General features: G+C 37.8%; 1 protein-coding gene across 1 annotated transcript in view; it reads right to left on the minus strand.

Annotated features, from left to right (window-relative positions):
- Positions 1-24,299, minus strand: part of DPYD (dihydropyrimidine dehydrogenase) — a 343,995-nt gene that overhangs the window by 74,564 nt on the left and 245,132 nt on the right. Inside the window, exons 17-18 of the mRNA XM_085303683.1 lie at positions 20,726-20,846; positions 19,682-19,801 (exon numbers count right to left, since the gene is read on the minus strand). Coding sequence (XP_085159809.1) covers positions 19,682-19,801; positions 20,726-20,846 — 241 coding nt within the window. The remainder of the gene's footprint in view (positions 1-19,681; positions 19,802-20,725; positions 20,847-24,299) is intronic.

Genomic DNA, 24,299 nt, shown 5'->3' on the forward strand with positions numbered 1-24,299 from the left:
TATAAACTATAATAAAAGTGTTAAGATAATCCCTGACATTTGCAAATGCCATTAGTTCACCTTTCCTTTTGATAGTGCTATGGCATTATGTTTAAACAATTACCCGATAACGCAGTAGTTTAATGAAACAGTGTAGCAGGCACATCCTTCAAAATGGCCAGTGAATGCATTTATATGCAGAAAAAATCCAACGAACAGACATGTTTAGAGAGAAAGGCTTCACACAGCTGCTACAAAGTCCCAAAATGGGACACACAATATTCAGTGCCCTTATAAATACAGGATATGCCAGAACAGCAAGTTCAAGATGGACCTTGCCCCTACTTTACAGTGCACAGCTCAGTGTCTCTGACTCAGGCCAGGATSTGGTGAAGTGACCTTTCACTGCTTCCTATCTGTTTCACAACCTGTTCGGTCCATCACTACATATGCATTAACAGTCACTTGCCAAATTCACTAATAAATTMGATATTATTTACCAAGGCTCTAGGTATTCCCATCCAAAACTTTTAATCGTGTATTTATTTGCCAGACAGAGCATGGAAGGGAACACTCGTTTGATGAGATACCTCTATAACCATTCGCCACTTCTTCCCAGCCCTGGCTGCCTGGTGTTCCAGTTCAGTTCCTAAGGGTGATATGCCAGCATCACGCACTCCATGGCAAAGGTTCAGCTCAATACAACGAAGATGAATACTGAACGACTACATTCTACCCATTTTTTGCAATTATATCATTGCTATCTTGGATATTGATGGCCTGATAAACTGGTGGTGGGCTAATATTTTCTCTAACAATTATTTGCTTCTTCCTTTTATATCTCCAAAGCTAACACTTAATTTGTTTCTCCATGGAATATCCATGGCTTTGAGTCCAATATGTGTCTTCAAAAAAGGAGTAATTATTTTGCTTCACGTTTCCATCAAGCAAAACGTCTACCGAAATAGAAGAAATAGTAGAACATTCATAAGCACAGACAAAAACAAACACACAAACAAAAAAAAAACAGTGTCCTTTTTAAGTTTTATGCTTATCCTTCCTGGATTTCTACTAAATATTATTTATGTTCTTTCAGTTGAAGGTTTATAGAATCATCGGAGTGCTTTTTCAATAAATGCTTTGCAGTCATAGGAGACTCATCTCAATTAAAAAATATTAGAATCACAGAAAGAGAGAGAAAAAAAATACATTTTTTTTTTTTACCTGTAAATATTATTTATCCAGGAAGATGTAGGGGAATTTTCACTCATTTCATACTCCAGTAGGAAAAACYAAGAGGATAGAAACAAATTGTTTCGCATTTGCTGGAAGAGCTGGTTAAATGTTTTCTAACAAAGGCATTCTTTCATCGAAAACTACAGATCCACTAAAAATCAATACTTTTAGTGATCTGTCTGAAACCTTGCAAAACACTTGCTATTGCAGCTTATCAGATGATCACTATTTAGTTTCATTCATGTTTCCCGCTTTGGTTTGACTTCACGCCAGAAGATCTGCCACAAAGTGCTTTTAGATGTTCTTTAATTGGTTAAATACATATATACATATACATACACATATTTCCTGATTGCCTCACTAGAGCTTGTCTTCATGACTTAGAGGAGTTATTTGTTTTGATGCTGTTGCTGACAGTCAAGCTGAGCATACCATATTTTTCAAGGAGGTGAGGCACCYCTTGCACAGAATTCTTCCACTGAACTAAGACAAAACTTTCCTGTCACTGAGAGTAGTAGTGCTAATAAAATAAAATAAATATTAATAATGCAATAGTAATAATATAAAAGTAGTGCTAATAATTGAGGTATATTCCCAGCATAACAGAAGGCAAAAATGCACATGAACTATAACTGCATAAGGGACAGACCATCAGAGAAACACTGTCCGCAGCTAGCAGACCAGAGAGTTGCAACCATCAGTGGGACAAATGAGTTCCTGGTAAACTCTGCTGGGCAATCCATTCCCTGAAATGTGATTGTTTCACTTTAATACATGGTAGGTCTCAGTGCTCATTTATTTCGGTGCAGAGGCAGATATGTTTAACTCAAAGTCTAGTAGAAGCGTTTGTGGCTATTTACCCAAAGTTTACAGATTTGTCACTCTCAGAGGCACTGCTGCCTTTGCTTGAACTGGCTTTAACCCTCTTCAGAACAACAGCTGCCATGGCCAACATGTCCATGGTGCTGGAAAGAAGGGAGTGAGGAGATGGTGAGTTTGTTTCTATGCATGTACTTTAACGCATACATAATTCTAAACATACAAAGGCAATTCCAGGTACATGCTGGAAGAGTGGGGACTGACTGCAGACCAGAGTCTTGAGACTCCTATAGTATATTTAAAAATAAAAATATTACATTTTTATTACTAACAAAACCTGAACTATACTGTTTGATAGTCATCTATAGGAAGTTCATTACAGAAAGAGAAACAGAACATATAAAACTAGAGCAAACTAAAGAAATAAGTCCAAGTCATTTAGAAAGCTTAAATAAAGTATTTCTTTCCCTCTTTATGCAACTCATTATCAGACTTGGACCATTTTGAGGCTTGTATTTTATTTTGTCTACCTCTGCAATTTGTCCATTTCATTCAGTTGTTACAATCTAGTAATATAAAATTGTTTGTACCTATATATTTATAGAAAGATATATAAAACATAAAAAGAAACACATAGGAAAATATGAACACAAACATATTATGAAACAAATCAATCTATTCCAGCTGAAAACACTGTACATACCTGTGTAATAGCGTGTGTATGTTCACACACGTCTACCATACAATTATTACATATTATATACCTACATAATCTGTGTAAGAACATATTCACGCACACTCAGTAGATAGATATATTTCCATATTCACATATACATAAAACAGTGGATGACACGTCCCCTGATAAAACCTGTTATTTCAACACTTCAAGTGAAAAGTGTTAAAATAAATGGCTCATCACATACAATGTGTTAAAATAAATGTTTATTTCAACACTGTGTGTATCATAGTCATTTATTTCAACACTTTCCATTTCTCAAGACTCACAAAATCAAGAGTAGAACTGATAGCTATACCTAAGGTAGTTGAAGCATACAACCCTACTCATCTGCTTGCCATAGGATGAGTAGGAAGTTATTTGACACTTTTTTTCTCCCAGCAATAAATGGAAACTATCTACCTTGACTGTACATGGGAATCTGCATGTGTCTGTAAGCTGGTGGGCTATATCACCATTTGGAAAGAAAAAAGGGCCATACCAGAGTCTGTTGAGATATTTGGAAAGCAAGCTGCTGCTGCCAAGGTAGAGATTTGAAAGGGAGCAAAGTATGGGGGCTTCTGACAATTTCATTTTCCAGTTTTGGAGTTGGACACAAAGTGATCTGTGCAGACAAGAATTCATATGAACAAGAACAAAAACGAGCGCTGTTCATACTGAAGGCTGAAAAGGATTTGACTTTTACAGGTCTAGTTATAAACTGAGGATCAAACTGTGAGACAGGGGAGAACAGCTGGGTTCCCACCCCACCCTGCTGAAATATTTTTTGTGAGGTTTCTTCAGCACCCAAAACTTAGCTGATTTACCCTAATATAGGACCTGAGGGATTCTGGAGTAGCTTTCCAACTCTCTGAAAGGCAATTAAACTTATAGGGAGCTTCTTGTTAGCATGTATGTGCTCTTGTATACGTGTTCTTGTGAACACATAGTATGTGAACTTGCCACTTCTAGTATGTGAACTTGCTCCCAGAGGTTGAGCTTGGACTTCACGTTGTACGGCATTGCCACACTAGCAGCCCTTTCCTTCTGTGGCTTATTCTAGGAGAGAAGCACAAGAAGCTAGAAGAACCAGCACTCTGCTGCCTGCTCAGTACAACTGGGTCGTTGTGGTCCTRATGGAAAAAAAACAGAAGCTTGCCTCTGGAAACATGGCAAACAAGTCTTCCACTCACACACGCACTAAAGATCAACAACTACTTCCTTTACAAGTGATGTCTCACCAGAAATATTTCCATACAGTCCTAAGACACTAGACACAGAAATAATGAGCAGTATTGCTTGGATCTCAGTCCTTGYGTTTGTCCAGGAGAAGAGTCTATCTCATCATATTTCTGCTGTTTCATATCTGTTGTAGACTTGTAGTAATATTGAAGCCTGGAAATTTGCCCTAATTTTTTATGACTGTTTCTTATACTCAGCAGAGGATTTAGAAATTTGCTAACCAGTTATGTTTACAGCATGTTTCCATAAAGAAAATACCAGAACTGTAGGATTCTCTATTTTTCCTTTTTTGAAGCATCCTTTTCTGCAAGCCAAAAGCTGCACATCTTAATGGAAATGTAAACAAATATAAATAACTGAGCCTCCTTATTGCTCTCTCTGTCTCACATATGCATCTACTTTCACATTTCAACATCACAAGCAAATCTGGCTCCAAGACACACTGTGTGACCTCCCTGGCCACACAGCCCCTCTCTCCCAGGTGCCAAAACCATTTCCTCATAGTTTCTGTTGCAACAGAAAAGTGCAGCTGGTGGGCACTGTGTCTTTATGGATCAATCTCTATAAGGGGCAGAGGTGGGATGAGGTTCACGATATTAAATAAGAAATACAATACATAATAAAATTAACTGAAAAATTAAGAAATACATGCAAAACTTCCCCAAACTGAGGAACATTTATAGCTCACTGACCTGCAACGTTTTCTGACAGCTTTGCTCCTTTGAAAACTCTCAAAGGATGATTAGAGATTGCTGAGGCCCTGGGAAGACAGCGTGGCCTTCAGAAGATAAACACTTGGTTGTGTGGTTCACTTTTCTGTTCCTTGTCCTTTTTCTTTCTTGGAACTGCAGATTTGTCTACTGGTCTGGATGAAGCATGAACCTAAATTAAACTAAGGAAATGCTAGTGGAGACTTTGCAACCGTCACACCCTGTGGGAAGACTGTTTTGCACTCAAACAATGAAAGATCGAATAAATTTACTGCCTCAAGCCAAGCCACTGTAAGTGCTAGTTTCCTATATACAAACATCTCTTTAAGTACATAAAGTTACCTTCCTCCAGTGTCACCTTTAGAGAATAAAATACTATAATCATTTTGCAGCAGAATGGCGTACAATGCTGTGAAAGTTCTCGGGAGGAAAAAAAATGTTTTCACCCTTTTACTTTCTTCAGCTGTGATTTCCAGAAAGAGCAGGTATCATCACTCCTTTGAAGGCACTGTAGGTTATAAGATTGGTCCTCAGAAGCTGGCAACATATAATAAAAGTGCTTTATTCCTGAACATCAATCAGTTTCAAGAATGGCAGTTGCTCCCATAATGGTAATAATAGAAATACTCAGCTAATAACTGCTATAGACATTAAAACACTGGATGACAGATGTAAAGCGCTCATTATACAAGAACACTTTCATGTAATTACGGTTTTGTAACTAGGTTCATAAGTTTCTAAATATTTAGTTCCTTACTCCTCTGTATTTTTGTAATGAAATTTACATGATAATATTTAGTCTTCTGTAAAAGAAAAGGACCCCCGCAACAGAGAGCTCATCATACCTTGGCTTTAGTGAAGTACTGTGCATGGATGCTGACTTTAGAGAAAGGTTTATTCCTCTATTCCTTGTTTTAAATAAACTTCACAATTATGGGAAATCTCATGCTACATCTCTAGCTAAGATGCACAGTGAGACAAAGAGTTAATGTCTTAATGGAAAGTAAAATAATAGCATGTCCGTGCTATGTAAACTACCTGTGGCACAGAAAAAGCATAATCCTGATTTGTGGAGGCCTTTACTAGCTCCAGATATATTACACAGGACTGTTAATTAAAACCTACTTATATCAGTCTTGCTTGTGATCAGCCACACAGCTCAGCGTTGATTTCAAGATGAAATTATACACTTGCATCATAATTCTGGTTTCAGCATTAATAAAAAATAACAGCATTAATAGGCCTAAACACTCGTGTGTTTGATATATCCAGAGCAACATAAGGAGATGCGAGGGAATTTAGTGCATTGCTCTGTCAGATCATTTTAATTGTTATTCAATGAGGGCAGCTCACAGGGTGAGTAAGGGACTTAATCCCCTTGGCTTCCACTGAAGAAAAATGATAAAAACAGAACTCCTAAACTGCATTCATTGGTTTTCAGTGATCAAAGTAAAGGCCAATTAGCGGAAGGCTGGGGCCCACAAAGTGTTTATTTGATTTTAAAATACTGCTAAGAACATCTATCGCTACCCACTAAAAATAAACCAGCAATATTTGGCACTTAAACAGTGCCTCTTAAGAGAGACTATCCAAACATTTTATGAAGGGGTAAGATTTTCATCTTACAGAATAGAAAAGGTGCAGGAGAGGCTGAGAGAGGAGATCTGTGTGTGAAGAGAGAGAGCTAGTGTAATTCCACCTGAGCAGAAGAGGCAGTGGTCAGCTCTCACGGTTACAAATCTCCTGTCCTTCCCAAAAGGCCATACCATCCTTTCTTCTAAAATTGTTTGCAGTATGAAGGATATCCTTTGTAAGGGTATCTTTTATAAATCAGCTCAAGCAGCATCCTCTTAGGAGTAAATTGCATGCTAATCTCCTGACCTTGGGCATCTTATTCTCTGCATCCTCATGAATGAATTTTTATGCTCACTCACAATAGAGCTTCAAACAGAGGAATATGTCTGGTCACAGACATGTACAGGACTTATTTTTGGCTATTATTGTCACCCATAAAAGCATTATGTTTTCATTCCTTCCTGTTTTTCTTCAATCCAAAATAAAAAAGTATCTGAAAAAAACTAATTCACTCAGTGGACAGTATCTTTGGGCAAACTTGAGTTGCTTCCTTTTTCTTTTTCATCATGCAGAATTATTAGAAATTCCGAAGGTGATTTAGGCAGTAAGTRTATACACAAAAAATAAAAGATCCCACTTGCACGACCTATCATTGACACAATATTGTGTAAGGAATGTTCAAAGAGGAAGACTCACAAAAGCGTAACTGTTTCATGTGAAATCTGAACACATCTGTTCAGCACTGAAAAGCCAGCACGTAAGTCCAATGCACTATAGAGCCTAGACAAGTACATTTTTGGAATCAAAACAAATACTGGTAATTTAAGAAAATACTATGAAGCACACAAAGACTGTACAATGCCATATGTTGCACAACGTATCTGGTAATCACTTTAGTCTATATGCCAAATTTACTAGAATCCTAAATAGGCTTATATTCTTTATTCAGAAACTCAAAAAGGAAAGTATAAGCATTTTAAACATGGTGCACTTGCCATTAGGAAAAAAGTGATTTTTTCTTTTTAGTTACAGAATACAAATAAAAATTAATCTTCTTAACTATATCCTATAATTAATATATGTGTAAGCTTCACTTTTGATCTGTGGCTTTCACAGACTCACAGTTTTAGGACATGGACTGTCTCACAGCATAAAGATGCATATGATTTCTAAATTATTCTACATTCAGTGTTTACTTCTATTTTGAGAGGTTTGCAGTCATGAAGGTTTTATGCTGTTTTTTGTGATTCTATACAGAATATGTTACTGAAAATGTCATCAAACATGAAAGTACAAGCAACCTTGAATGCACTGCAGTCTTAAATCAAATATGAATCCAAAGTTACAGTATTTAAAATACAGTGGAAATTCCTAATTCAAGTGGACAAGATCACCTATAAAGCCAAAATACATGTAGCAAGATAATAGTTTACAGAGTTGTTACAGTGCCAATGCAGAGACTTGCGCCATGTTAACTCACCAAGCTTGATCTTGCTTGCCAGAGCATTCTCATCAATATTTAGCTCCCAGGGAGCATGTCATGAGTCTTTACAAAAACTCACTTAAATACAAAATACTATAACAGCTGCTGTGATCCTTTTTCTAACACTGAGATTAAATTGTGGAAATATGTTTCGTGGTTTTTAAACCAGAAAATGTGTGCCATACCCCTACTGTAACAAGAATATGAGAAACAGCATTATGGGATTGCAATGCTGTTATTAGAGTTTATTAAAATATATATATATATAWAAAAAAAAMCACCAAATGCTTTAAATCAACCAATTGGGAGATATTTTAATGTCAAGTATAAAAGTAACAGTTTCCTGTGACATCAGATTAGAAAATGGAATAGGTTAGAATCAGATGCATCTGCGTTTTCAAAAAAAGAAGTCTAACGCACACCAGAAAAAATGAATCACTTGCCTCCCCACTGGATATTCATCACAAAATACAGGCCCAAACTATCTTAGACATTTGACAAAGGTTCCTAAATTAGTAATGTAATGTACTAACCTCAAATTTCTGATGAAGTCAATGGAGTGAGACAAGAACTCACATAAAATCTAACTTGCTGTCTGAAAATGCCTGTCTCTYTATAGTGACCATAAAGCAGCTTAACAGTCCCCAGTTAAGTGCCTGAGGTTGAGCAGGAAAGCCTTGGCCTTACTCTGTCAGCACGTCTGCTCACAACTGCCTACGAGATCCTGCAGAGAGCAAGGACATTTCACCTGCTCTACCTTAGTAGGTTTTTGGGCTCTTTGGGGAGTGCCTTGGAAGGGCTCTCYGATACAGAAGTGTCCCAGCAGGAATGGCAGCTCAGGAATATAACAAGGGAAGTGTAGGCATACTGCTGTATGCCTCTYCCCCAAAAACTTTTGGTGCACCCAAGAATCTTATTCACGAGAAACACAGAGAACCAGTAAAGAACCCCGCAGACATTCAGAGAAAAAGCCCAAATTTGAAAGAGGAATTATGAGTGACATTTTCCTTCTGTTTTTGGAAACTCTCTTACCACCTCACACCACCTGACTTTAACTGTAAGATGGGAATGCTCTCAGAGACGTGAAACAGCGAGCCTGAGTCTGACACCCCAGCACCAGCACTATACAGGAGGCAGCTCCTGGGAGCCCCTTGTGAAAATCCCACTCAACAAGATGGAGCAAGTTAGGGTGACCTCCCCACCTCTGGCAGGGTTTACCTCCTTTCTGGTATCTGCCAGGGACTGATTCTCTAATGTGCTTTGATGAACAACCAGATTGTACCACCTAGCAGGCATTTTCAAAATATTCTTAGAGAAAATAAGTTGCTACCATATCCTCTTTTGAGGTCTGAATCCTTCAAATCCCATCTTCAACAAGCTCTGAAGAAACTGCTTACATTATAAGAAAAAGTARTTAATTCTTAGATACCTTGTCTAGCACTAGCTTCTCTTCAAGTGCTTCTGATGYATAGAGTTTATCAGGTGCTACAGTGAGAATATTTCTCTGAGTACTCCCTACTGAAAYGGGCATATATCCAAAAATCAGTGAAAATACTGCCAAAGCTAGTGTATTCAACAGATAGGCAGCTGACATGGCATTAACAGCATAAGCACAGCTATAAATGACAAGAAGGAAGATGAGCTTGGCTCAATCAAAATGTGGATTGGACTAATCATATATACTTTTGAAAAACAGTATGTCACTCAAGAGGACTATGAAATATAAACAAATGGCCAGACATGACCATAACAACTTACTTGTAAAACAAATCACAGCCTTCTCCATTTTTCGAATTGACAGTAGCAAAGTTCTTCACAGCACCAGCCTTACTTGGTGCTGAGGCAGGTATGGTACCACACATTTCATTGYCTGATCTCATGTCATTAAACACACCTTCTCCACATATTTGCTCTAGCTTCCCTACGGATTTGTGTGTCTCATTCTGAAACAACGGGACACTGGGCTTGACAGTTCTCACTCACTTTCACTTGAACTAAATAATGGTGGCTAAATCCCTGACTATGAGTGTCCTTGTGGATTTAAACCCCCTTTGTAAAGGGGGTTTTACAGTGCATGCTAATGGAGAAGACATTTGCAATTATCTGGCAACAATGATGTTGTAAATGGATGATAAACTGGAAAACAGAATAACTACAACAGCTTTCCTACAAGATTTTATATGTATTTACAGTTCATAAGCAGGATATTTATACAGCTCATGCTACACGAAGTTGTTTCTTGCATGAAAACACACACATAAAAATGCAGATCTCTTAGCTGACTATTACATATTGATATATTGATTGCATATACTTGAAATGTAAAAAAAAAAAAAAAAAAAAAAAAAAAAAAAAAAAGAAGAAGTTGTTCTGATGGCTGGGAAAAACTCCCATAAATGCTTTCAGCAATAACTCATCAGGGATGACGTAACATCCAGAGAAAGGCAAACCCAGAATCTCCTCTGTTTATCAAATCTGCCTATATTTTGTCTTCTGCATTTTATATTTGAAATTGGCATTAGGACTTCCTCATCATTCAAGTACAATACTAGGAAAATACAGAATGTTAGAAGGATTTAGGTGAATAAAGATATATTCACTGCAGTGAGTTCATCATAAATCATAGCTAACCAGTGTCAGGAAATTTCAAAGTTTTTTCCTACACTGAAGCAGGTAAGCAACAAYAGCAGGTTAATTTTGCCTTTTTGACACTGCTGAATGTAAAGCAATGCCCTGGGTTCAAAGTTGTTCCAAATAATTTTTTTTTTCCTCCTAAAACCCTGCATGACCATCAAAACCTCCTGAAACTGTATTTACTTAAGTTTCATGCAACTGTGAAACCCTCTTTCCAATCTACCCCAGGTTTCATTCCTAAAATGCATCAATCTGTAGCTAGTACGACTGGTGGGAGCCCTAGTATCCCCACAAGCTCACAGAGATACCYAAGCTATGGAGGCTACTCTAGCTACTGAGCCTGGTGGAGGAGCCAGCACACAGTCCAGGAGCCGGGCATACAGCCACCAGCGAGAGCACCCTGAGGCTGAAGATGGAAGACAGCAGTCAGTTGGCTTACCCAGCRAGTATAACTGCCCCCAGGAGAGAGRGAAAACAACAGACAGCTCCATCTTAACAAATGTTATATGCAAAGTAATTTTCRTATGTGTTTGTTAGCTCAGGTTTTGATGTTTAATGTATTGAAAAATGTTTTGCAAAAATATAAGAATATGTTGATTCTTCYGGTAAGAACAAAACATGTCTTCCACTGAATACAGATGGGATCTACAATCTACATATGCCATTTGGTGACTAGAACAAATAGGTGTGCAAGATGAGATATGGAAAAAAACAAACTTGCTCCAGGCATGGTGGGTAAGTGTGAAGGGATTTTAACCTCTGCTGATACAGCTCTTCATCAGAGTTGCTTACAAACTCTGCCAGATTCCTGATGTTTTTAGAATTATTATTAGGAACTTCTTGCTGTGAGTGATAGGTTTAGTTTATACTGAGAACATAGAAGACAGCTGCCTTACTGCTCGCTCTCAAGTACTATCYGTAGCACAAACCTTGCTGTTGAATCTGCCGCAGAGCAGATTCAGTCAGCAGAGCAGACAGCCAGGAGCTCTGCAAGGGCGACAGCAGGGAGCCCGTAACGCCGGCACGTGAGCCCGCCCGGACTTGGTCCTGTCCCCTTGCCACGTCTTCCCTATGCCTCCGATACTGAAGTCTCATAACCCGTATTCAAGTTTGAATCTCTCRTGTACTTGACACTGCAAGAAAGCTTTGCAGACCGCCAGGCCAGCCAGAACACTACACCTAAAATCACCTTCCTGCGCACTGGTCCACAGTCATCCGCTTGATCACTTAGAATTACCGCTTCACTATCAAATGTACTTTGTTGCTTCCAGCAGAGCAGAAGGCTGGACCCAAGCCCAATTTGTGTGACTGCCAGAGACTAGTCAGCACACCAGAGTGACCCCTCTACCCCGTGCATCAGAAGCCAGTGACACATCGTAAGGCGCCCAGTTCCCACAGTCTAGATACACTTTTGTAAGGAGCAAATCCTTCTTACCAGGCTTAAGTGCATACTCTGAAAGTAGAGATGCCTTTCAGATTGAACGTAAGACTAGAGTTATACTGCATGCAACTACAATCTCTATCCTTAATCAAACTGCACTTGGACAAAAGACATTTTGACTTCATTGTGATTAGCCAGGGAGAAAGGTGAGAAAGATCCAGCTAAAAGAGCTGCTGACACTTAATGGAAAACAAACTTAACAGAAAAGTTCACTTGTTTTTTTCTCTATTATTATTATTTTAATAAATGCCTRGTTGACATTCTTGATAGCATTTTAATTCTTGTGTTAGAATAAACTGAGAAGCACTTAAATGCCAAGTATTTTTCTAATAAATAATTCATTAGACTCTTACAGTGGTTATATTTAAAATGACCTCCAAAATGAGTTGTAGTAACATTTTTATGACAAAAAAAATCATTTCAACATAATAATCTACAAAAGATATGATGCAAAAATATCCTGGGAGAATTTTTGTATTCATTTGCTTAAAATTGGAAAAGGTTGATCATAGAAGAAATAGATTTTCCCCCTAAACCTGACAGACATTGGAAGGCAATCGACTAGTGCTGACAAAGCCACTCCRCTGGGTTCGATCTTCCTGCCATTACCTGGCGGAGCATTTTTCTGTTCCTAATCGACTAACGTCCCATCACCAGGCCACAGGCCACCTCTATCCATTACTGCAAACAAGTTTAAATAAAAAGCAGCCCACCCACCTGCTAATGCTTTCAATTTTCTCTTTTTTCATCTATTCATTTCCCTCCTTTCTTCATCAGACTACATCTCCAAAGTGCTAACTATACAAGCACGCTTTATGATATGCCTGAACTAAACCACGTGAATCTGTACCAATTATATCAACTGATTCCCCATTTTATTTAGCTGCACTCAGATTAAAACCATGTAATTTTACACACATGTATGGACAAGCCAGGCCACAGTCATTGGCCTTTTTCACCATATTAGAAAATATCTGAGTAGAATTTACGATTTCATCCAAATCGCCTTCTGACATTGGCCTTTGGTAGCCATCAATAAGATTTCATAGCTTAATGGTTATCTGTTCATTAAAAAAGAGGTACATTTGGAAAATTAATTATTTCAACTGGACACATTCTATATGAGCTTTGATGTAAACAGTAAATCCGCAGCATTCAACAACAGTAGTTAGAGATTAATCTAATTACAGGTTATTAAAATAGCAGAATATAACTGATTTATATGTTGCATTTCCACAACACTCTAAAGACTAGCAATAGTTGACGATTTGATGGTTTTCTAGGAGTTTGGAACAAATACTTGGCTTTTAGTCTGAGAGCAATGCTGGACGTTTCTGTCTGATGCTTGGGGGATTCAGCCAACTAACAGATACATTTGCTGAAGAATCTCATTCTAGTCATGCCCTCCCTTCCTAATTTCCCTTTTCGCTGTTTTGTCGTCTTTGCCCGTTCCTCAGGGAACTGAGTGATTGATAGCCTAATCCAACGACTGTATTACAGCTGCCTCAACTTGGACTCTTTTCCTTATCATTAGCAGTTAGCCTATGGTTAAATTCACAGCTCACTGCTTGGTACAGCCCCTGAGATTTAAGGGTCTGGCCTTTAGAAAATATTTAACATAAAATTGAAATCTTGACATACTGAGAATTCAGTTCTCTGCAAGGCTTCTTTAATTAATCCAATGTACTGCACCATTGTTCTATATGAGACTGCGACATGGTGAACTGTAACCGAAGCTCAGAGATGTGTAATTCTAAATTAAACACTCACTTACACGTACCTACACTGCATTTGTTTCCCAAGTACACGTGCACGAATGTGAAAATTTAAATTCAATCTATAACAATAATAAAACACAAACCAATTACTCTCCCAGAGTAAAGAATTTTCATTCATTTCAAGCTCAGAATGAGCTTTTTCAAACTAAGAGGAGAAGAATACACAGCTTTGTTCAAATGCTGTGTGTAAAGACCCATGCTTCAGTCTTTTTTCAGGACTCGCTTAATCTTTTGGTGAATTAAATCAATTATGTTCATTTTTAATCAACTGCAAACGGTATCTGTGTTAAAAGTGTGAAATGTTTTTTTCCGTGGGAAATAAATTAGCTAAAAAAATATTAAAAGTGGAAAAAATGTGTGTAGTTCTCTGACCTTCACTGCAGAATAATACTTATTTTTAAACAGCTATGGGAAAGATGTAGACCTTGATCTACGCCATAAACCTTTGCCCTGCTTCCAGTCAGTCGATGAGCTGCAAGCTTCTATGAAAATGGCAGCTGAGTCCCAGATGAAAAATTATGCATCTCATAAACTGCTACTCTGCTGAAATGTCAAGCTATGGCAGGGCTGTACCTCAAACTCAGCACTTGGCATTTTCCTTCTGTCTGCTTTGTTGCCATGAAGCAAACATGAACAGTGAGGATTTGTGTAGGGCAGGTAGCAGGCGAGCTCCCTGTCAAAAATCTATTATTAGGGCTCTGATCTCTCTGGCAGAGCCCAGAGACGGCAGCACCCTAAGAGAAATCTGACTGCTGCAAGGACAGCATGGAAAACACAGCCCTCTTTGTGCATCCTGACATAATATATGCAAATAAGTACTTCTAATGGCTGAGCTACATTTAACACAAATAATAAACCAAAATTAAAATTGTACTATGGTGTATATTTGTCTTTTACTCTTATCCACACTGTTTTATAAATATATGTTAATGTAAATAGTCTTTAACCCTCAGCAAATATTTATAGTAAACACAAGTGCGCATATGCATACATACATTTTCTTTTATTTCCAGGGACAGGCAGCTTTTCATTCATTTCTATTGATCAAAATCAACACTACACAGTCACTGAGAGGACTGTGATTATGAAAGTGAATGCTTTTTTTTGAGAGAGAGATTTTCTTTTAATGATGTGTCATAAAATCAAAATTAAAAGGCAGCTCTTATTATAACTTCAACTTTCCCCTTTCGATATAATTCATATTCCAAGCTGCTGAAATGTATATGTCCCTATTAATAATGTCAATTATTCATATAGTGCACACATTTTAATTTAATGAAATAACACCTGCAAAGTATCCCCTTAAAAGTCACAATTGATATCTGACATGTTTTTTGCAAAAAGAGAGAGCTCCACTAACTTACTTAAAAAGTAATTAAAATTAACTGCCTCTACTCATTTCTAAAAATTATACATTCCAACATCTAATAATTGAATCTGCTATCTAGATATATTCTGTCTGAGATCTTTCATAGTCATTTCTAAAGTTATAACACATAACTTTCTGAATTTCTCTTACTCTGGAGAACGAATATAAACACATTAATACTCTGTATAATATGCAAATGATGCAAAAATACTACAGAATACAACAATAATTGCACAAAGTAATAATACCACATAGACGTGACATGTTCGAATTCTTATTGTAAAATACACCAATATTTTTGTAAAAAAAATATTAAAAGGGTGAGTGCACAATAGAAAGATTTACTTTTAACCAAGTTTTCTGATAAGTCCAGTGTATGGTGTTATAAATGTATTCCCAAAAGATCTGGCTTCCAGACAAAAACAAAGAAACAAACAGATGACAAAGAAGAACAAAAAAACATGGAAATTCAAACAGCATCTCTGTTCTATTTTACCCGTAATAGATATCCTATAGTGCTGCAATGCGATGTGTTTTAAAAAACAGATCTGGAATATGTAAGCACAGTATGAAAGTTAATGGAATGTTTTTAAAATTTTAAAATATATTTAAAGGAAAAAAATCTTAAGGTAGCATGTAGCTGCTGACAGTACATTAACATTTTTCTGGGAGACCTAGCATCTTATTCTAGTACCTGTAAAATACACATTTCCCAAATCATTTATATTTATTCAGACAGAAACATCTCTTTCAGAGCCAGATACTATTATTAATTGTGAGGATAAATACCAGCATTAGCTTTGTTTTAAGAAACAAATACTCTGTATTGCACACATAAAGGAAGAGCTTGGAATAAAATCCTACATATTCTATATTCTCAAAGTTTAAATACTGCTTGGTCAATTTAAAAAAACCCTTTAATGGAAACCAAACCATGTCTCTAATTCTGCAAACACAGAGGACAGGCTTTGCAAGTTACATATCTTAATTTCAGTGGTTTTTTTGTTTTTGCTCACTGTAAAGGTTTATTTCCTTAATGATATTTTGGAGGCTTCATGAGGACATTTACACTTTTTGATTAAGAGGCAGTTCCTGGAAACTTATGAAAATAGATGAATGGTAGGATCCTCTAAGCACAATCTCTCATGTAATGAGGCCATGGAAATCATAAGGCTGCTCTAGCCTTTGGGCTCAGCTAGGGCACTATGGCACCAATTAGAAATGAATTTCCTTTATAAAATGCCAATTTGTGAAAATTAAAACATATCTGTTTCAGTGAAATTTTCCCTGCAAAGATTTCTTGGCCCTTGGATAGAGGCAGAAGGTGAGGAGAAAAAGTTTTCACAATGTTCAACAGTCAGAGGGTAAACTGGGATTACAGGAGAGCTAGGTGGGATTCCCTGCTTCACAGCAGGGATATGAGCCTGAGTCTCACAAATCAGGAGAGGGGGTATCCTGTGAGAGCTGTTTCACTTTGTATTAATAATTCAATATTTGCAGGGAAGTGGAGAACAGAGAAAAAGACTAATTCTACAATCTAGTGGTCAAACACTCACCTGGGAGCAATTCTTCTTACAGTTTAGCAATTTTCAGCTGATCAAATTGTATCAAAACAGGAAGTTAACTTCCTGAGCACGGGCTGGAAAGAAAATACTGGCTATGACAACTCAAAGTTAAACAGGGTTTTTAAAAGTAATGTTATTAAACCTCTCCTTCTGCAAAAGACTTAAAGAAATGACTAAGACACAAGTGTCTGTTCTCAAAGACATCTCAGGAACTCTGACAATGGAGTTGATAAAAAAACAAGTTTTTATTTTTCTTATTTTTATACAAACTGTGGGAAACTCCCTGTCATTTACTAATTTAGAAGGAATTAAAAATAAATTCCCTTTCCAATATCTCTCTCTCTCTCCTGAAAAGATGAATAACTATCCTTCTATATATAGCTGTTTCTGCATAAGGCAGGCAAGAAGAGGAAGGAAGAGGAAGCCAAGGGGAAGCTGTATATGGAAGATGTTTCTTTAGTACACAGGCATGTACAGACTGGGAGTCCAACTTTCACTGGACCCGCAGATCACACAGCAGCAACTGCATCGTATACGTCTGGGAGGCAGAAAGCCCTGCCTCGCTGACTGTATGTCTGTGCCCACTGACATCCAAATGAGAGTCATTTCTATTCCAGAAAAGAAATAAAATCTGCACAATTTGGAGAAAAYGCAGAGCAAGATATGTTGGCTACACCCTGTAACCGCTCTGCATTTGTGCGCTGGAGAACATTATAAGCTGGGCTTTTGTAAAAYGTAGAAAATGGACCAAACTTATTGCTACTATAAAATAGCATTGCCTTTAACTTACTTAAAAATGAATTTTCTCTTAAAATTAACTATTTGAAAGACCAAAAAACAAACCTGACTGGCTATATCACCTAATAAAATAGAACAAAATCAACTCAGAACTTCCAGCAAATCAACATAGAAAACCAATAAACTATGAAGCGACTTTCAGGCAAGGATCACAAAGCACTTCCCGACRGGCCTGTAGGCATGTAAGTGGTGTTATTGCCATCTAATAGACAGGCAAACATAAGCGTGGAAAGGTCAAACGTCTGGCTTCAGGCCACACAACCAAGCCCTGGCAAGGCTGGAACATGACTCGGAACCATGACCACCCTGTCCCTCGCTCCGACACGCAGAAAAGCTCTCCCGTGTTTTGTCTTCTTGTAAGCATGCTAGCTSTCTCGATTTAAAACCGCTTTCTCGCTTTCATAAATTTGTGTAATGTTACACCCTGATCACTGAGCAGAAAGTATTGCAGTGTGTGGCGGAGCCTACTGACTCTATTGGCGCTGTGGCTTTCTTTTGCGCAATGAGTTGTGGGACTGGGACCTAGTGATGTCAATTACCAGCAAGAAACCTTGATTTATTTTTCTGCAATAATATACTCTTTCAAAACATAATACATTGACAAAACTTCCAGTGGTTTTCATATATTTTAAATAACTAGATTTGCATCTTAGGTAAAGGTGTATTCCAGACTGACATCAGCTATTTCTTTTGATATACGTAAAACTGCAGGAAGGAAAAGACATTTTTATATACACACACACACATCCACACACACATCCACACACACATATATATGAAATGGCAAAGTTTTCCCCAGGTCTAGGTTAGAACAGAATCATAAACCATGAAAATATGGAAATGCTGGCAGGCCTTTCCATGTGGCTAAGCATCCAGGTGCTGCTGTAGTTTACACTACATACATGTTTTAAATTTGTGACATAAGAGACACTTTTTGTAATGCAGTCATTCTGTAGACTTTATTAGACAGACTTATGGTAGGAAGGAATATTCAGAAATTGCAACTTAAATGAGAAAATGTGAATGGTGTTACTTACATAAAATACTACTGCAATAGTTCTTTTATTAATTTTTAATGCACAGCACCCACTGTGACCTCCTTTATTTTTTTCCTGGCAACATGGCAGGCTAGAGAAATTGAAATGGGCTGTAGCTGTTCTCTTTGTTTTCCTTCTTTCCTTCCATTTTGCATAGTATTAAAATTATAACATCTTATTGGACTGTCACTGTGATATAATCATTATGCAATAGGCATAATGATTTCTTCTGATTATTATCTCTTCCTTGCTTTTCAGCATTCTCTTAAAAACTCCAAATTCCATGCATTTATCTAAGGCAGTAAGGCAATTTTCCACTGAATACACTTGTGTGAATTAAAGTTTGTTTAAAAGGTATCTTTTGCTACCTTTCTTATCGTTCTGTAAGAATAGCACCAGTCACATAAAATAAAGCATTTTTTTTGCCTGTCTAGTCTCCCCTGATTACTTTTTTGGGGTGAGGTGGGAGGTTGTTCTGATACAGCAGTGTTTGACTTAATCAGGGGGATGCTATTACTTCTGTTATGTATATTTACTGCTACCTCTGTCACCAAGGAGACTAATCTCCATGCCAGTAAAGTCAAGAAGCTCACAATATTGTCTATACAGGGTCAAGTTCATGTTGTCACAGCAACAGAGTGCACAGGGCCAGTAGATTAWTACATTAGTGTGCATAGGCACCAAACTGGAGTGTAAAAGTTTTGCTGCTGGTTTTAAAATTAAWCTGTGAAGCGGCATCTGGAAATACGGTCTATACAAGATATTCTTGCATATCTCAAAGAGTAGACTACACAAATACACATATATTTGCTTAATAGAATCTATCATTTTCACCACAGTGGGAAGAGGACAAAATAATTGACTTGGAAGAGGCGTATTCAGTTGGGAGGAGCAAGGAAGGCCGGAGTTCAGGCTACGAAACCCAGACTGCATTGGGAATGTTGATATTTTCCCCTTGCGGTGCCCTTTCATTAGCCCCTGTCTAACGTGTGGCCTGACAATTGTGACAGAATGAAAAATTCTAGGAAAAGCGAGGGTCACAAGAGAAGAGATTTCCTTCCCTCTCTAGTGACCCTATCACAGTATTCTGATGCAGCATTTTACCATTAAGGAAAGGGCAACGCAAGAGCCTTCACACTTAATCTGTTCCATCTGTCATGACTATTAGAAACATTGACCAGCAGCGAGCTCCAAGAACTCAGTGTGGCGGCAGACATGATCTTCTAGCCCACTACAAGGACCTCCTGATGTTTTGTCATCCTCCAAGGAAGTACTATGCATCCAAAAGGGCAACACCTACCTGACACGCCACCATATGTGGTCCTCTGTCCTCCACCAACTGCTGGCCAAGGTGTGCTGTCCGCGTTCAGTCCCATCAGTCCYGACACAGTGTTGGTGGCTGTAACACCATCTGCACCGCCTGTGAAAGGAAAGGTCAGTCGCGTTTTGTTAAATAATGCGTATATGAACAAGGAGGGGGGAAATACGTATATGACCAGGAGGGGAAAAAAACAAAAGAAAGACTGTGAAACTGTGAAATAACTAGAAATTCAAACGAACAGCTGAAGTCAGAAAGTAACAGACTGTGAGGGGATGTGCAGAAAGGTCTTTAAAACCAATCCTGGACTGAGAGATTTAACACTAGCTTCAAGGCAGGCTGCCATCAGCTGCAGGAGCCGTACGGGTTACACCTGGCACCTGGGAAACACGGGGCAGGAGGACAGCGCGCTGCCCTTCAGCTGCGCGGGACGAGGCTGCGAGCCTGGTCGCTCCGTGCCAGGCCATGCTGGCACCAGGCCACGCTCGCCCTGAGAAGCGAGGGGAAACACAGAGTGTGGCGGAGCAGCCGTGACCGCGGTCTGAGGGACAGACTAACGCACCCGCTTGGAAACCGATTTACTAGCATGTTGCATTTTAAGTCGTAAGGAGAAAAACAAGATTTAAATATACCTCAAATAGTGTATTTCTGTTTTCTCAGGACACGCACATCCTATTACTATACTACTACAATACTACTGAAAGYAGGAATAGGTGAAGATACAGCAGTATGATTAACATATAAATATGATATAGATAGAAGTGTGTATATGAAGCTACGTAAACACATGTGATTTAATGTTAACAGTCTAATACAGTTCTCTTCATAGATTGTTATATTCTATAATATGACATGGAAAACATCTAGGAAACCTTTGTGATCACTGCGCTTATTCTAAATACATTAACTGTTTTCGTATTAACTTGTGTTGCTACTTGTTATCACTTCCAACCTCCCCTCTCCCCTGAGTCTCCAACATCCTGCAGATTAGTAAAACTGCACGGTCTGTGCACTGGAGTTGGTTACCTTCCTGCGCAGCCACCGCAATTTTCACAATATCAGTGACATTTGGGGTCAGCTTGGCAAAGAAAGGAATCTGAACAGCTTGTCTAACCCAGCGACAGATGTTCCGTACCAGCTCTGGATCCTGTTCAAATAGGTCAGATAAATATAGAACATAATTAAAAGTAATATGAACAAAAGGCATATCAAGGCAATAGAAAACTTTGTTACAAGTGGCTATACTGTGATTTTGTGAAATTACATGTCAGGACTGAACCTCATCTCATTAGTTAACTTATTTCAGACACATCAAGTAACTGCAAATCCATTACAGAAAGGTTAGTTCATGAAAAAAGGAAGATTTGCTTTTTTCGAAAGACAAAGATATCACAAAATGTTCATTTTCCAGAGGGCAAAAGTACTGCTTTGGATGACAGAGAGTTTATTTATCCTCTATTTTAAAAAGTATTTTTCGGTTTTAATGACTCACTCTATGTAAAGTATGTTGAAAATAATCACTATGATGTAAAATAATGCAATCCTGAATATTGGCTGATTATGCCTTGATCAAAACAAGGATGCAGGGCTATCAGAATGCAATTCAGCATTTCTGAACTCTCCTCTGACTTCAGAGAATAACTTGGAATGGCAAAAAGGTAAATGAAAGAYCAAAATCTTCTCTTTTAAAGCTAGAAATAGAAATCCTCAAGTGGTGGCTTTTCATGATTTCCAGGCATCTACTTCCCTTATGGAATACGTATCATGTAGGGGGTAATTGACTATCCTTTCCATTGAAAACAGCTCAGTAGCACTAACATTCTGATTTTGACACATACAGTAGTTATTTTTCAACRCAACCTTTAGGCCATGGGTTGTTCTTTTTCTTCTGTTGGCTAATGCTCCTTAACAAATATCTTAACGTAACACAGTAGCATAACCTGGTTCAAAAAGGAATGGTGCTTTTACAAGATTTGGTACAAGTAAAACCTGTGGGTAGGCTTTTTGGTACTGCAGCAATTATTTACATTTACTAAATCTTTATCATTCTCACAGATAAATAAGTCTGTCATATATGGACAATTTTCTCCCATTTGGATACTGTAAAAAGTCTGAAAGCTGCACTGCTATGCCGTAGAATCTGAAAATGGGCTGAGAAGCAATCCAGTGCATGTGAAGGTTCTCAGTTTAGTGAGCACACAGGAAATATTTCATTGGTGTTTTTGTCAGTTTACACCAACAATTAAATACAAACATAAAAAATACAGACTCTGTTCCTAGAAGGTACACAGTGCTTTGCATGAATAGTAAAATCCTGGGACTTAGCTCTGCCATTCCAGTAAAGAGTGATCTCTTTGCCCATGCAGTGTCCACAAAATATGCATGAAAGCTGCTCTGGCAGTATGAAAGTAGTTACATCTTCAACTTCCATTTTTGTTTTGAATTTCTTTGAGGCCCAATGCAGAAATGAGAGATAGAAGATATATCTAGAAGATATGAATTGTATAACCTTTATATTAATTCTTCTGCTTAGATATCCTCAAAATAACGTTCACGATGYTGGCACTACGTAACTCGTTATGCTGGCTTCACGGTTGCTTACAGCGCTGCCACAAACATTCGTTCTCCAACACAATTTAAAAAACACTGTTCTTTTGATCCATATTGAATAGCTCACTGGGAGATCTCTTCCATTCATATTAAACCAATTTCCATCCTATCTAAGACAACTTAACTCGTTTGTCTCCCTTAATAAGCAATAATTTCTCCCTGTTTCAAAAGATAATAAGTTAAGCTCTTTGTTTTCCATCAGTTGCGCTACTTCAATGCTAAAATTAATGCAACAAATGCAATGGAAAGGTTCTTCAATTTCTCAAGCTAGTAAACAGTTCAAATGATTGATTGTGCTGTTTGTACAGGCAATTCCTTTTGAAAGGCCCATTTGTTGGATCAGTCTTGGAAAACTGCCCATTTTTAGTTCCCATAAAACCACAGGTAACTTAAATGGAAAATAATTTGAAAACTCAAATGAAAGAGGTGAAATCTTYGGTTTTTCTTTCACTTAAAATTCCAAGGGAAAAAAAATAGCAATCTTCATAGTGAGGAAATGTTTTTTTGTTTTAAGAAAAAAAATGAAAGAAAAAATTAATACAGTGCTTCAYAGTGGCACAGTCACTGATAGGAATTGAAACAATGTTGAATTTTGCATAAAAACAGAATTTCCATGAAATCTGTCAATTTTTGGATTGAAAATGGCATTTCCAAAATTGATTTTTCTTTAATCATTTATCTAATTCATTTGTTCATTCAGTAAATATCATATATGGATAATGCTGAATATCTTAATGAAAAGTTAATGTGAAATCAAATGTTTTCCTTTGTGCCAACTCCAGAACACATGTACATGTGAGAGCTCTTGCAGATTCCCTTTTCAAGGTGAGAGTCCTCCAGCAGAACTGCACGGGAATATCCTGTTGATCCCCAGTTTTAGCCAGACCAAACTTTGCCTTTTTCTGTTCCAATCAGCCCCAATACTTCTTCCTCCCYTTTCTCCTTTTTCTGCAACACAGACATTGCTCCCTTCTGCTCCCTCAGTCCTGTCTCCAGGTCTCTTCCTGCTCCGCTCCCTCCCTGTGTAGCTCCAGGTTGGCCTGTCCTCCATCCACGAGCTGCAGRGACTCCAAGAGTCCAGTGGCGACAGCTACAACATGCCTGAGCTTCGCTGCTGCCCAAGGGATTTCTATGAAATGAGCCACTGCATGAGAACRCCAGAGCTTTTATGCTCTATAGACAGCTAAAATGTTCTCAAGGAATTTCTCATTTACACTTCTCAGATTTTGTTAATATCCCTACCTATCTCTATCTGAAATGTTACATTTTGTTCTTCAGATCATGAAGAAAAAGTAATTAATTCATGTATGAAATTCATAATTTCCTATTACATTTGTACTGAGGACTTGGGAAAATGCAYCATAATTTATCACACGGTTGAAAACAGTCAGAAGATACTCATGTGATTGGACCACTATATTTTCATATGAAATGCATGAGCTACATAATCCAGAGAAAGTTCCCTGGGAATTATACATCCTTTCCATCCTTACCTTTGGACTGAGAACAATTGCAGAATTCATACAAGAAGAAAACTTCTGATAAAGATTTAAATAATAAGAAGGAGAAAGTTCACATCTAAGTGCAATCACTGACTAAAGAATTTTTTGACTATATTCAGCAAAGTTTTGAAGTCAAGATCAAAAGTAAGAAGAGGGACAGCCTGACTTATTCCTGTGCACCAAACACTAGGTTTAAAGTGTTTATATACAGGCTTTATTTTAGCATTGGTTTAAGCATTTTGCTGATTCAAGACCTCCCCTCCATTCAGATTTCTGGAAGATTCACTCTGATTTACAAATTCCATTTACTGATTCTTAGCAGAGACTGAATTTGTAAAACATTCAAAGGTTGAGAATATAGCTTGTAAGAGAACACATCTTGAGGTACATAAATTTCACTACAAAAATCTCTGCTAAAAATACCTGTATCACAGCTAATATAACAAAAATATCTTTTTTACCCCGGTCCAACTTTATAAAAGCTTCTG

The sequence above is a fragment of the Rhea americana genome, unplaced genomic scaffold (assembly GCF_003343005.1).
Source record: "Rhea americana isolate MKP2758 unplaced genomic scaffold, rheAme1 scaffold_2, whole genome shotgun sequence".
Lineage (NCBI taxonomy): Eukaryota > Metazoa > Chordata > Aves > Rheiformes > Rheidae > Rhea > Rhea americana.